This window comes from Ictalurus furcatus, chromosome 15, assembly GCF_023375685.1.
Source record: "Ictalurus furcatus strain D&B chromosome 15, Billie_1.0, whole genome shotgun sequence".
NCBI classification, from domain to species: domain Eukaryota; kingdom Metazoa; phylum Chordata; class Actinopteri; order Siluriformes; family Ictaluridae; genus Ictalurus; species Ictalurus furcatus.
Window position 1 is genome coordinate 4,372,183 of NC_071269.1, and position 12,602 is coordinate 4,384,784.

At 42.2% G+C, this 12,602-nt stretch overlaps 1 protein-coding gene across 2 annotated transcripts in view; it reads left to right on the forward strand.

Annotated features, from left to right (window-relative positions):
* The window catches only part of rarga (retinoic acid receptor gamma a), a 37,318-nt gene that overhangs the window by 4,907 nt on the left and 19,809 nt on the right, over positions 1-12,602 (forward strand). For both annotated transcript variants that reach the window (XM_053642574.1, XM_053642573.1), the window contains one exon: positions 5,083-5,359. In XM_053642574.1, the coding sequence (XP_053498549.1) occupies positions 5,203-5,359 (157 nt within the window). In that variant the 5' untranslated portion in view covers positions 5,083-5,202. The remainder of the gene's footprint in view (positions 1-5,082; positions 5,360-12,602) is intronic.

Consider the following 12,602-nt stretch of genomic DNA (forward strand, 5'->3'; position numbering starts at 1 on the left):
CTCGTCACCTCACACTCCATCCTTCTCTCTGTTCTAGCTGCCATGGCATGACACACAAATAATTCGGGAGGCTGAGTATAAAGTGGAACACCGGCTCGTCCCGCTAGCGTTTCGTCTATTTCTCTTCCTGTGATTGAGAAATCGACGGTTTCACCGATGGCCGGATTTAAAACATTCATACATAAGTAGCGAGCCTCTCCCTTCCTACATGGGTGAAAACGGATACAGTGTACAAATTGCTTGTTGTGACACCTATTGGCATTCGGAAGAGGCAGACAGAAACAGAATCTCTCACGCAGGTGTGTGATTACAGGACAATTTATTTGATTCTTCAGCTACTTCACTTCAGGATGAGTGACTCTCAAGTGATGTGGATTCTGCATGGCAGGTGCTGGGTTACTCTTTGGTCAGAGTGGAGGTCATTCCAACCTCCACCTTTTTAAAAATTTTTTTTAGGGGTGTTAAGAATATGTGACTTCTGCCAGGAGAGGCTCTGTTTCAGTCTGTTTTAGCTCATGAGACTTGCCAATCAGAGAAGATGTTGAAATTAAATATGCCAGCGATTTATGGTTGCTTTGTCTTCAAGATAAGTCAGATGCTCAGTTTTTCAGCTGTGCAAAAAACATACAGGAAGGAGGAAAAGATCAAGGGGGTTGGGGGAAACGAAGGCAGACATAGCTGGAAGAAATAAGGAATGAAAAGCAGTCAGAGACGGAAAGACAAAATTGTGTGTTTTTGTGTATGCGCGCGTCTCGTCTGCTCCTTTTCCTCCTCCATACTTTGTTGTGATGTGCGCTTGTTGCCCAAGCTCATGACCACCCGAACCCCTCTTCGCCTCAGGGTGTCTCTGCAGCAGCCAAAACGTTTTGCACAACACACTTCACATTCAGACATCTTTATTCAATTGGATCCACATGCATTTCTTTATAGGAAGCCATGGCACACAAGGCCGGTGTGATTTCACCACGCTCTCATGTGAATGTCTCCCTGGCAAACCACGGAGACGGATTGTTTTACCAACAAGAGCTCCGGATGTAAACGGCGCCTTGCGCGCACATGTTCGCCATTTCATTCACAGGATATAAATATCATTAATTTTATTTTTTAAAAAATCTGTTAGAACAATTCTTCAGCAACCTTTCATTTTGTACAGCTGAATCATTCGGATCTTGTGAAATATGGATTCGAGGCATGTGTTAGCAGAGAGAACAGGAGCGGGCAAGTCTTTCTGTGGAGCGTCAGAAGAACATGAAGTGTGCCAGTCACCGATAGCAATTTGACCACATTCCTTTATATGGTTTAGATTTAAAAAATGATTTCTTTCATGCTGAGTATAAAATGTTCTCTTTTTTTTTTTTTTTGTAGTGGAACAGCTTTAAAGCTCAGAATCCTAACTTTCACCGTATGCCCCATCTCACGTTTTCTCTCTCTCTCTCTTATTTAACCCAGACGAATCCAAGACTCCAGGCTGTGGTTAGACCTTCTCATAAGAATGTCCCTTTGATGAAAAACAAATGTGGAAATTTAAAGCCGGGTATATGATCCATATATTTAAGAGTATAGAGTGGAAATATTCAGAGAGAACTCGAGGAGGCAGGAAGTGACCCCAAAAACCGCGAGTCCTACCACCAGGGCAAGAAGGGTTCATTTTGTGAAATCCTATTCACCCTCATCTTTTCCTCCTGACATCCTGTGTCATCATCTTATTTCACTCTCTCTCTCTCTCTCTCTCTCTCTCTCTCTCTGTTGTGGCACCTATGGCCAGTTCAGCGCTTAAGTCTCAAGTGGTTGTTTTAACGAAGGTAGAGTGTGAGAATGGCCGTAGACGAGTGACACCCGATCCCGACAGAAAAGGGACACTCGACTCCGGAAAACCCGACCCTCCAAAACACTCTTTCACTGTGTTTTCAGCACCTCAGGCAAGAGCCAACCCAGACCATCAATCATGTCCCTGTGACACTACTATAGACACAAAATGCATCATCGACCATGCTCAGAGCTTCTCTCTGTTTCTCTGTGCCTTTTTCTGACTCTCTGGGACTAATAAGCCTCGGCATGCTCAGCTAATGATGTGTCGAAAAAGTTTGGTCAAAGCCCGAGTCAACAGTGAAAGTAGAGGTTGGTGGAAAGTCCCAGCTTGGGCTTTTAATCCCTGCAAACAGTGCGGGCCTACTGCGTGCCCCCCGAGTCCACTGGAGCTGCCAGACACGGTCGATGAGTTTGTGTGTGTGTGTGTGTGTGTTGGAGTCTGCCAGAATATAGCTGTAATAAGAGACCATATGTGTATGTACTTATGTGTGCTTGTGGTATCTATCTCTATATATATATATATATATATATATATATATATATATAATATATGTGTGTGTGTGTGTTTGTGTGTGTGTGCCCCAGGGCTTAGGGGGCTGTGCCAGAGACTGGGCTGAGGGTGTTGGGGGAATGAGCTCACTCCATGCAGTCCGTGCTCCATAAACCCAGCACAGGCCGCGTAAAAAAGCCAATGTGACTCATTAAAACACGCTGGCGCCAGCTTTTTTTATTAATTCATTACTGTGTTTTCGGGAAAATTCTACGAACAGGGATCCCTTTTCAGTTCCCCTTTAAGATGCCTGCTTGAGACTTTTTCTTAGGGACACACCAAAATTCTGGTCATTGAAAAAACTTTTTTATTTTTTTTTATTTTTCAAATAAATGACAAAAAAATCATTACAGTATTGGAAATGGTCTAAAAATCTAAAAAATGCTTTTTGTACTCACTTATTTCCTGCACATGTCACTGTTGATTAATTTCAGTGATGATGATCTCGGCCTTTGTGGAGGTTTCTCAGCCTTTATGAATTTTTTTTTAATCTGCCATTTGATATTTGTTTTTGAACCTGTGTGTTCAGAATTTTTTATGTAACAAAATGAACAGTATTTTTGTTTTTCCTGCAGCCACAAACATTTTTTCTTTTCTTCTTGCTTTGCATCTTACATTTGATTTTGATTAGATGTAAAAGCCGTAATAATAATAATAATAATAATAATAATAATAGAAAAGCTTTGAATTGCTTTTTAACATCACTTTGAACTTCCAAGGCAGACAAACATTTAGCAGAAGTCAGGAAAAGAAAATGTCTGTATTTAATTTGAAGCAGGCATTTCCTGGCTTTGATTAAGAACGTGAAGAAAACACATCTCTTATTGTCTGTTTGTAATGGCTGTGTATGGGACCTTGCGACTGGCTTTCTTCTCCTTGGATTTGAGAACTGTGCAGAGAAACGCTTTTGTTCTGTCACAGGACCGAGCGAGGCTCAGAGGCACCTGTGTGGAACTTTGGGCCATGTGTGCTTTCATCGAGCGCCGACTTCCAAATGATATCTGTTACATATGGAAAAGTTCTGTGGGGTCATGCGAGGCGTTGTATAAGCAGTCGGGGCCGAGGGTGGGGAGATATGGGTGAAAAAAAAAAATAGGGGGTGAGGCTACGGTCTACAGAAATTAAATCGGGGAGCCCTTTGGAGACGAGAGAGGATGAAAAACAGACTCCGAGAGAGAGAGAGAGAGAGGGGGGCATGGATAGAAAAAAGAAAGACAGGGTAAAAGGGAGAGAGCAAGGGATGGCAAGGCCCTGTGGCAGTGGCTGGCTGGGGGCGGGTGCCTCTCTGCCTCGTTCCTTCCTGAGACGTGGCCACTCGAGGCTGCCTGTGCCGCGGATGCACATGTGGAACAGTTTACGGTAATGGAACTCTAAATTAGTGGCGGTTTCAAGCTGCCTGCAGCAGTAGGCTGTAATTAACTGGCTCTGTTGAAAGAGAAAGAGCCAGAAAGACATGCAGGGAGAGTGTGTGTGTGTGTGTGTGTGTGTGTGTGTGTGTTTGTATGTGAGCTTTTCAGGAGACATATATTTAGAGACCAAGAGAAGAAAGCACTCAGTGAGAAAGGTTTGACGCCTGGCGCTTTCAAGTTTTAAGATGGCACAAATTTCTGCAGACTGTGCGTCTTTTAACCTTCCATCATTTTGTGTTCTGTGTGAGCGCGTGCACTAGAACGAGCACCGTATCCCTTTTATACGGTATATGTGTGAATGATTTTCTAGGTGTGTGTGATTGAAAGAAAGGAAGGCAGTATTCTGCGTGTCTTGGAATGCAGTAGCTGCTTTTGTGGGGCATGTGGCCGGCGCTGGTGCCCCCCAGTGCCCAGAGTTTGAGTTGCTCCGTTCAGACAATCCACATTTCAGTTGCCCATCACCCTTTAGACTTGTTTATTTCCAGTTCTTTGCTGTTTCCCCCCTCCCTCTCCACTGCTGCACAAGCCACAGCACTTCCAGAAAGCTCAGTTTTTTTGGCTCGGTGCATTCACAAAGAGTGGAAAAAAAAGCCACATGTAAAGAATAGGCCGCTGGCCCCCACCCACTCATAAAATCACTCTGGGCAAGCGAAAATCGGACGAGACGGCACAAAGTTTGCAAGTGAGAGGATAGAGAGATGTAGAGGCAAAAAATGAGAAGTTCAACCATGTTCAATGTAGCAGATGCAAATTTACCTCCTTTTTTTGCCCTTTAACTTTCCTGCTTCTCTCTCTCTCTCTCTCTCTCTCTCTCTCTCTCTCCATTGGGGTGAGTGGGGCAGTTCAGGGCCCGGAGCCTGGCTGGGGCTGAGCTGGCCTGGCAGCACAAACAGAGAGGTTCTTTCTTGTGGAGTTCTGGTGATTTAAATCATATGGCATAGCCTGGAAGCACTGCAGAAGTCTGGACGCTTTTCAAAAGTGCAGGAACAAGAGCTCTCTCTCTCTCGCTCTCTCTCTCTCTCTTTTTCCTAACCACTTTCTTATTTTCCTTTCCCCTCCCTCTACCCCCTTTTTTGCTTTGCCTTTTCATTTTTATTGCTCTCTACTTTCTCTGGTACTTTCTGTACTTCAGAACCCTCTCCATGCACGCATACACCCACAGTCATCTGTACACTTTTTTGGCAGGTAGAGAAGCAGTTGTCATTCACCTCTTTTGATTTATTGCATGATTTTATTGAGTCTCACGCTCTAGTTCCTGGTGTTGTTCTAATCAAAAGCTTATGTATTTTTGCTGTTTTCTCTGTATTCGTGCAGGTCCTCCGGCTCTGGAGTGCTGAGTACGCCAGGTTGTAGTACCATTAACCCTCCATCACCCTGGCATCTTGGCCGGGATCACAGGGCCAGCCAATCAGAGCCCCGGCCTGTAGTGTCGCCATGGCCACCAATCGTGGTCACATGCCCGGCTTCCCGCCCGCCGTCTACCCATTCGCCTTCAACTCTATGCGGAGCCACTCCCCCTTTGACCTGATGGCCAATGGCAGTCTGTTCGGTCGCTTCGGGGCGGACCTTCCCAAAGAGATGGCGGCCTTGTGTGAGTACACTCCCCCCCTACTCTCTCTCTCTCTCTCGCTGTGTCAAACTGTACATAGCACAGTATGATTAAAGCAGTATGTCCAGATCATTAACCTTTTAGGATTGACGGGAGCAAGATTAGCCTTTACAAGGGGCCTGAAATGTCATATTAAAGGGCTTGGAAAAAAAAGAGGAGAATGAAACACAGGTGATTAAAAAAGAATGAGTGTTTTAAAGTGACTTTTTAAAATGAATGCAACTTGAGTTAGATCCTAGAGGGCGCTGTTGAACACTAAATGGCCAAACCAGCGAGTGAAAAGAAGGTAACGATGAAACTAAAACTGTTTTTTTTTTGTGTGTGTGTGTGTGCAAAACCTTTGAGACATTCCAGAAAAATAACAAGGTTTCTTAAGCACTGATTATCTTGGCCATGTGAAAGAAGCGAACCTATAAAGTTATTTTGGAGTCAGAATGTGTCATTAGCGGTGTGTGAGAATTTCTGGCAAGACAAAAGGGGGTGGGGGGTTCTATCAGTGAGGCAGTGGTTAGGGTGAAAAGTTAAGACAGTGATTTGAAATCTTATCTGGCTGCTGGGGGAGTTTATGGGTGGCAACAAGTAAGTAAAAGACAATGTGTTTCCCCCCTCACACAGACGTGTACACATTCTCCCGGTGCGGTGTCTCACTCACCCTTCAGCATGCCCGAACAGCGCTACTGCCTTTCAGATGTCAATCAATACCCCCCCCATCCCCCCCCCCCCATCATGCTGCCAACCTAATCCAGTAGGTATTTATTTACACAGAGAGAGAGAGAGAGAGACAGAAAAAAATAGAAAGAGAGACAGAAGTGGGTTGAGGAGATGTGTGTGTGTGAGAGAGAGAGAGAGAGAGAGAGAGAGCACCTGGGGTGACGTTCCTAATGTGGCGGAATCCAAGAACACACCCTGCTATGAAAACACACCAACAGAGCCTCTCTGTCTCCCTCTCCTGAAAATTTAAAACATGCACCTTTGTATATGAAGACAGCCAAGATCGAGTCGCCATCGTGGAAAAACACTCGTATGAATGTGGAGAAATCGGTCATAGAGAATCCATCATAGTAGTCTGACGCGCCAAATGTGGATTTAAATAATAGGACCTGACTCACATGGAATTCTAAGATAGTTTAAAAAAGACAGGTTCAGTATTTTTTCAGAGTTGGAACTACCAGGCTACCCCACAGAAGGAGTTCAGCAGGGTCTGGGGTTTGGGCGAGCGTCAAACCCCACAGAGGCCCCCCTGTTTTGACTTTTTTTTTTCTGGATGGAGTTTGACATTCTTTTCAGACAGACATGCCATAAGTCATTTTACTGACACGCTGCCATTGCAGGCAAAACAAGTGTCGCAGTGCTGGTTTACTTTTGAAGGAGTTGCTTTAACAGGCTTCCCCATTGTTGTCAAAGCAGTCTGTTGGCAAGACAACAAAAATCCCCGGCTCATAATGAGCCCAGTGCAAAGAGGAGCCTGTTTCTAAATGTGTGTGTATGTGTGTGTGTGTGTGTGTGTGTATCTATCTGTGTGTGTGTTGTGCATTTATCCTCAGGCTTATGTGTAACTGCCTGCAGAGTGCACACATGCTCTTGGCTTTGTTGAGTGTACAGCGTGCAGATGTGCAGACAGTTTCGAGCATCTCTCATGATCCTACAGTACCCTCCACTAATATTGGCACCCGGAAAATATGAGCAAAGAAGGCTACAAAAAATTGTCTTTATTGTTTAACCTTCTGATGTTTTGTTCAAAAAATTCACAAAAATACTCTGCTCTCATTGATATCAAACAATTGCAGACAAAACACAGGTTTATATATATGTATGTATGTATATATATATATATATATATATATATATATATATATATATATATATAAAATATATAAAACTTTATTAAATATATGTGTGCAACAATTATTGCCACCCTTTTAGTCAATACTACCTCCCTTTGACAAGATAACAGCTCTGAGTCTACTCCTATAATGCCTGATGAAGTTGGAGAATGCATGGCAAGGGATCTGAGACCGTTCCTCCATACAGTATCTCTCCAGATCCTTCACATTTTGATATCCATGATGGTGGACTCTACTCTTCAGTTCACCTCACAGGTTTTCTATGGGGTTCAAGTCAGGGGACTGGGATGGCCATGGCAGGACCTTGATTTTGTGGTTTGACCTTGACATTTTGTGTTGATTTTGAGGTATGTTTTGGATCACTGTCTTGCTGGAAGATCCAACCACAGTTCATTTTAAGCTTTCTGGCAGAGGCAGTCAGATTTAATATCTACTGATATTTGATAGAGACCATGATGCCATGTATACTAACAAAATGTCCAGGTCCTCTGGCAGAAAAACAGCCCCAAAACCTTAAAGAGCCTCCACCATATTTAACTGTGGGCATGAGGTACTTTTCCATATGGCTACCTCTCTGTGTGCGCCAAAACCATCTCTGGTGTTTATGACCAAAAAGCTCTATTTTGGTTTCATCTGACCATAGAACCCGATCCCATTTGAAGTTCCAGTAGTGTCTGGAAAACTGAAGACACTTGAGTTTGTTTTTGGATGAGAGTAGAGGCTTTTTCTTGAAACTCTTCCAAACAACTTGTGGTGATGTAGGTGACTTCGGATTGTAGTTTTGGAGACTTTCTGACCTCAAGACACAACTAACTTCTGCAATTCTCCAGCTGTGATCCTTGGAGGTTTTTTGTTTTCAATGATTTTCTCAAACATTTTCAATGATTGTGCTATTTTCTTATAGACACTTCCCATTTTGTGACACTCAACAACCTTTTGCCGCATATCACAGCTACATTCCTTGGTCTTACCCATTGTTATGAATGACTAAGGAAATTTCGCCTATGTGTTACCTCCACATTTATTTTAAATATCACTGGGAATATACTTCAAATATAATTTTCTCACATGAATTCATAGGGGTACCAATAATTGTTGCACACCTATATTTAACAAATATATATATATATATATATATATATATATATATATATATATATATATATATATATATATATATATATCTTTGTTAAATATATGCATGTATATATAAACCTGTGTTTCATTTGCAGTTGTTTGATATCCATGAGAGCAGATTATTTTGGGGATTTTTTTAACAAAAGATCAAAAGGTTCAACAGTAAAGACAATTTTTCACAGCCTTCTTGGCACCCTTGGTAAATATGAGCAAATATTAGTGGAGGGCACTGTAAGTGTCACTGTAAGTGGCACATGTCTCTCCGTTGCAAAAGGTTTGGGACAGACCTTCCCAGTGGGAAGAGAGGGCAGGGAAAGAGGGACATTGATTAAATAAGAGAAAAGAAAATGGTAGCATATGAAAAAGATTCTTCAGCAGTGTGTCATATGTGAATATGTCAGCTTGGTGCTCAGCTCTAATAGACAGTGATGTGTGTGTATGGCACTGCCATAATCACCACCACCCCAGGTCCAAATCTATTCTGATTCTGAACCTTGTCATTAATCGGAGACCTTTACTCAAACGGCTGGAAGCCCATTGGCAACACTTTCCATGTGATAACTTTTACACTAAGCTTTGCAACGCTCCAGCAAACTTCAGCCAGTCAGAATGGAGGCATGTTTTGAAGAGCTCATTTCATTTCATCTCCACAGACCCCCTCAGGACCAGCTGTAGCACCAATCCTAAGGTCCTGTTTATTTTTTACAATGTACAGAAGCTTACTTGTAGTTTTTCCATATAGAAAAATTTTTTGTTTGAATTTTTTTTTATTTATTTTTAAAAAATTTTTTTTTGCAAATCCTGTTATGATGTGTAATGTCCTGAAGGAATGGTGTGCTAGTTTCTCCTAAAAAAAAAAAAAAAAAATGTGCAATGCTGCCCCTTGAGGAAAGAACTAGTAATTGTTTTGCTATGAACAAAAGTCTGTATGCATCAGACACATTTGCGTGCGCGCGCGCACACACACACACACAGTCTACAAGGTCCAAACCTGATCTAACCAAGACCTCATGTTTCAGCATCCCAGTTGAAAATTACGTTAGTATTTTTTTTTTTTTAACTGTGGAAAATTGCATCAATTTTTTCCCCTCACACACACATACTCACATGCTACTTTTTAAGAATTGTTCTCAGCCTGTGTGAAAAAGAGCACTGAGAAAGGATTGTTTAAAAATCAGAGTAGAGGAAAATCTAGAGGAGAGTGGCGGTTAAGGGTCTGAGTGCAAACAGCTCGCTGGTCCTGATTATTTATTCTTTTAAAAAAAGTTCACTTGAAGTATTGGGTTTCAGCCCAGCTCTTGGCTGCCCCTGCTCTCTGAATGTGTGCATTCCTGCGTGTGTGTGTGTGTGTGTATGTGTGTGTGTCTATGAGAGAGGGAATGAGAAAAAAAGTCAGAGAGAGAGAGAGAGAAATGGAATGAGAATAAAGTATATACTCGAGATCTGGACACTTCATCATAGGCATAAAGACTCCATTATTTCCTGTTTACACCTTCACTTTCATTATCCCTCCTTTAGCCCCAATAGGAACTGACTGGTTTTTACTAAAAGCCTATATTGTAAACAACTCTGTTCGACTTCATATTGAATGAATCAGGCACGTGGGCCCTTGATGTATTCGCCAGTCCGTTTACCGTCCTTTTGAAGTCTTTGCTAATAAATCGTTACAGCAGGAAACAATGCAATCAAGACGTGACGTTCCAGATGATTCAGCCTCATTGTTGGTGGCCATGAACTGAATGCCCTCACGTTCACCCTCATCTGGGCTTAAGGCACGAACAGAACAAAGAAACCAGAGTCCAGGAGCAACTGATATAAAAGCTGGACATGAATAACTTTATTCACTTGATCTCCTGTGCAGGTTTTTGCTATTGTAGAACATTGCCTTACAGGAAATCTCCACTGTGGAGCACAGTTAATGTGTTTATACTGTAATATTTGAAAGATTTCACTGCTAGCTCTGAACAGCAAAAGATCAAGAGTTTCTTTTCTCACTCACCATTTTCCACAGTGTGATATTAATGAGGAATCCAATGTAGAAGTAGTGAAGGTATTGATGCCAACATCGGGCTCATGTATACTGAAATATATGACGCAGTGGAGTTACGGCAAAGACTCATCTCAGCTAGTTGGCAATCTATGAGATAATGAGCATGAAGGCACTTATGGCGGCATTATCATTCTAATTGAATCTTTGGAAGCTGATCTGTCTGAGTGGAATGCACAGATTAAGAGACTATAGGACTAAAGCACCGTTGCATTACTCGCTTTTAGCTAGAGATGAAGCGAGGGCTAAATAAAACCAGCACCTCTGTCAGAACACCATTGTATGTAATACAATGATTTAACCAGAGTGAAAATATGTTTATGAAAGACGCTTAAGCAAAAAATGAAAACAAAACTTCAACTCAGAATTCTCAAAAGTCTAGGACACCACTGAAGATCACATGTTAATTCTAAAGATATATGCAAATAATTCAGTGTGGATTTTTCCTTTAAGATTCCTTCTTGATTTGTTTGCTGTCCTCTCAACACCCATAGACATTTTCCTAAGCCTTGATCTTTTTGACCCAGGACACGGCTCACGGTATATTTTTAAGAGATTTAGTGTTGTCTGAGCGCGATAGAGGGATAAAAACAGACTTGCAGGTGCATTGCCAGGCAGTTTTAGCAGATGGAATTATGCCAAACCCTCAAATCCGACGGCTTCAGCTTCTTATTTTCCTCGTCTCCACACATCTCTAATCCTCAGCTGGATATCCTATCTCGATCTCACCATTCCAGTGGGGTGGAGAAAGAGAAATGTGGTGGGATAGAGCGGCTGAGTACTCTGAACACTGGGCCACTGGAGTCTCCACATGATGACAGATGAAGATGAAGAGGCGAGTATCGAGCGTTGGAGACAGGACCGGGCATGACGTGGAGGACAAGGACCCGACCATGGTGACCAAGAAGAGGATGAATCAGGGGAGGGGACTTTTGCAGTGGGTGGGTGTTCAAAAGGGGGAAAGGGGAGATTTTGACAAAACTTGATTTTGGCATGCGAGACGAGTATCCATTTTTAAACGCCTCAGATTATGACATGAGGGACTGACCATGAGAGAGAAGATGTTTGAGTGGGCATTGGTTCTTTGTGAAGACCCTCTCACCAAACTGACCCCTGAAGTTAGCCTGAGTCAGATGGCAGCACAAGATTACGTGCCCTTTCTGAGCTGAACATGTGTCTACCGGCATCCTGGGTGTATTATCTGATTGATGAGGGAAGGTTGTCCGGAGACAGGAGAGTGAAAGACACTCACTGTGAATAATCAACAAAGCTGCACTCCATACACACTAATAAACCCACAAAACCCTCTGGAATGTGCTTGGCATATGTGCCTTTATGTGTGGTACGCTATGTGTCATGAGAATTGTGGTGTGTTTTGGTTGGTGTGTGCTTGCACATGTGCGGGCTTGCCCTGGTGAAGCTTCAAGAGCACAATGAGTCGACTAAAGAACAGTCAATTTACAGGCAATGTGTTTCATACACAAATATACCAACACATATGTAACACTGGGTATACCCATAGTACATCCCACACAGCTGGATTCACGTTCTCATATTTTCATTATAATCTCTCACCTTTTTGTTAGCTGAACCTAAATTATTTGGCTTAAAGTGCTTTTTGAAGTCAAAATTGGTGTTCAGACCTTTTTGTATCTGTCCATTACAGGTTTGGACAGTAGAATATCTGTGGGGGGAGGAAGGTTTTGAAGATATTATCGTTTAAATTTTAGATTATTCAACTTTTGGAAAAACGTAAAATAATTTTTTGATGACTTATATACTCTCATACATGTACTAGTCTTGTGTTCATCCAATGAAATGCCTTCTAGAGTGTTTATGTCCCGCCCCCCAGAGGTGGGTATTTCTGTACACTAGCAGCTTGCTAGCAACAAACATATTTCCCTTTTTCAACCATCCCTTAGATGAGAAAAAAATTGGTCACAGTTTATTCATTTAAAAAATTATATGCACTTATTGGAAGAGTTTTTTTTTCACGATCTTAGCGCCAGAATGTCGATCACACTGATCGAGAATGTGATCCCATCTTTATACGCCTTCCGAGCTTCTCCATCTGTAAAAGGTTTACAAGTAGTTTAATATTTAACATTTTAAAATTGTAATCCTAATGTTTTTTGATGTGTCCGATATCTCCCAGTGATGAACCTGTGGATCTCCGTCACCGTCACCACCACTGATT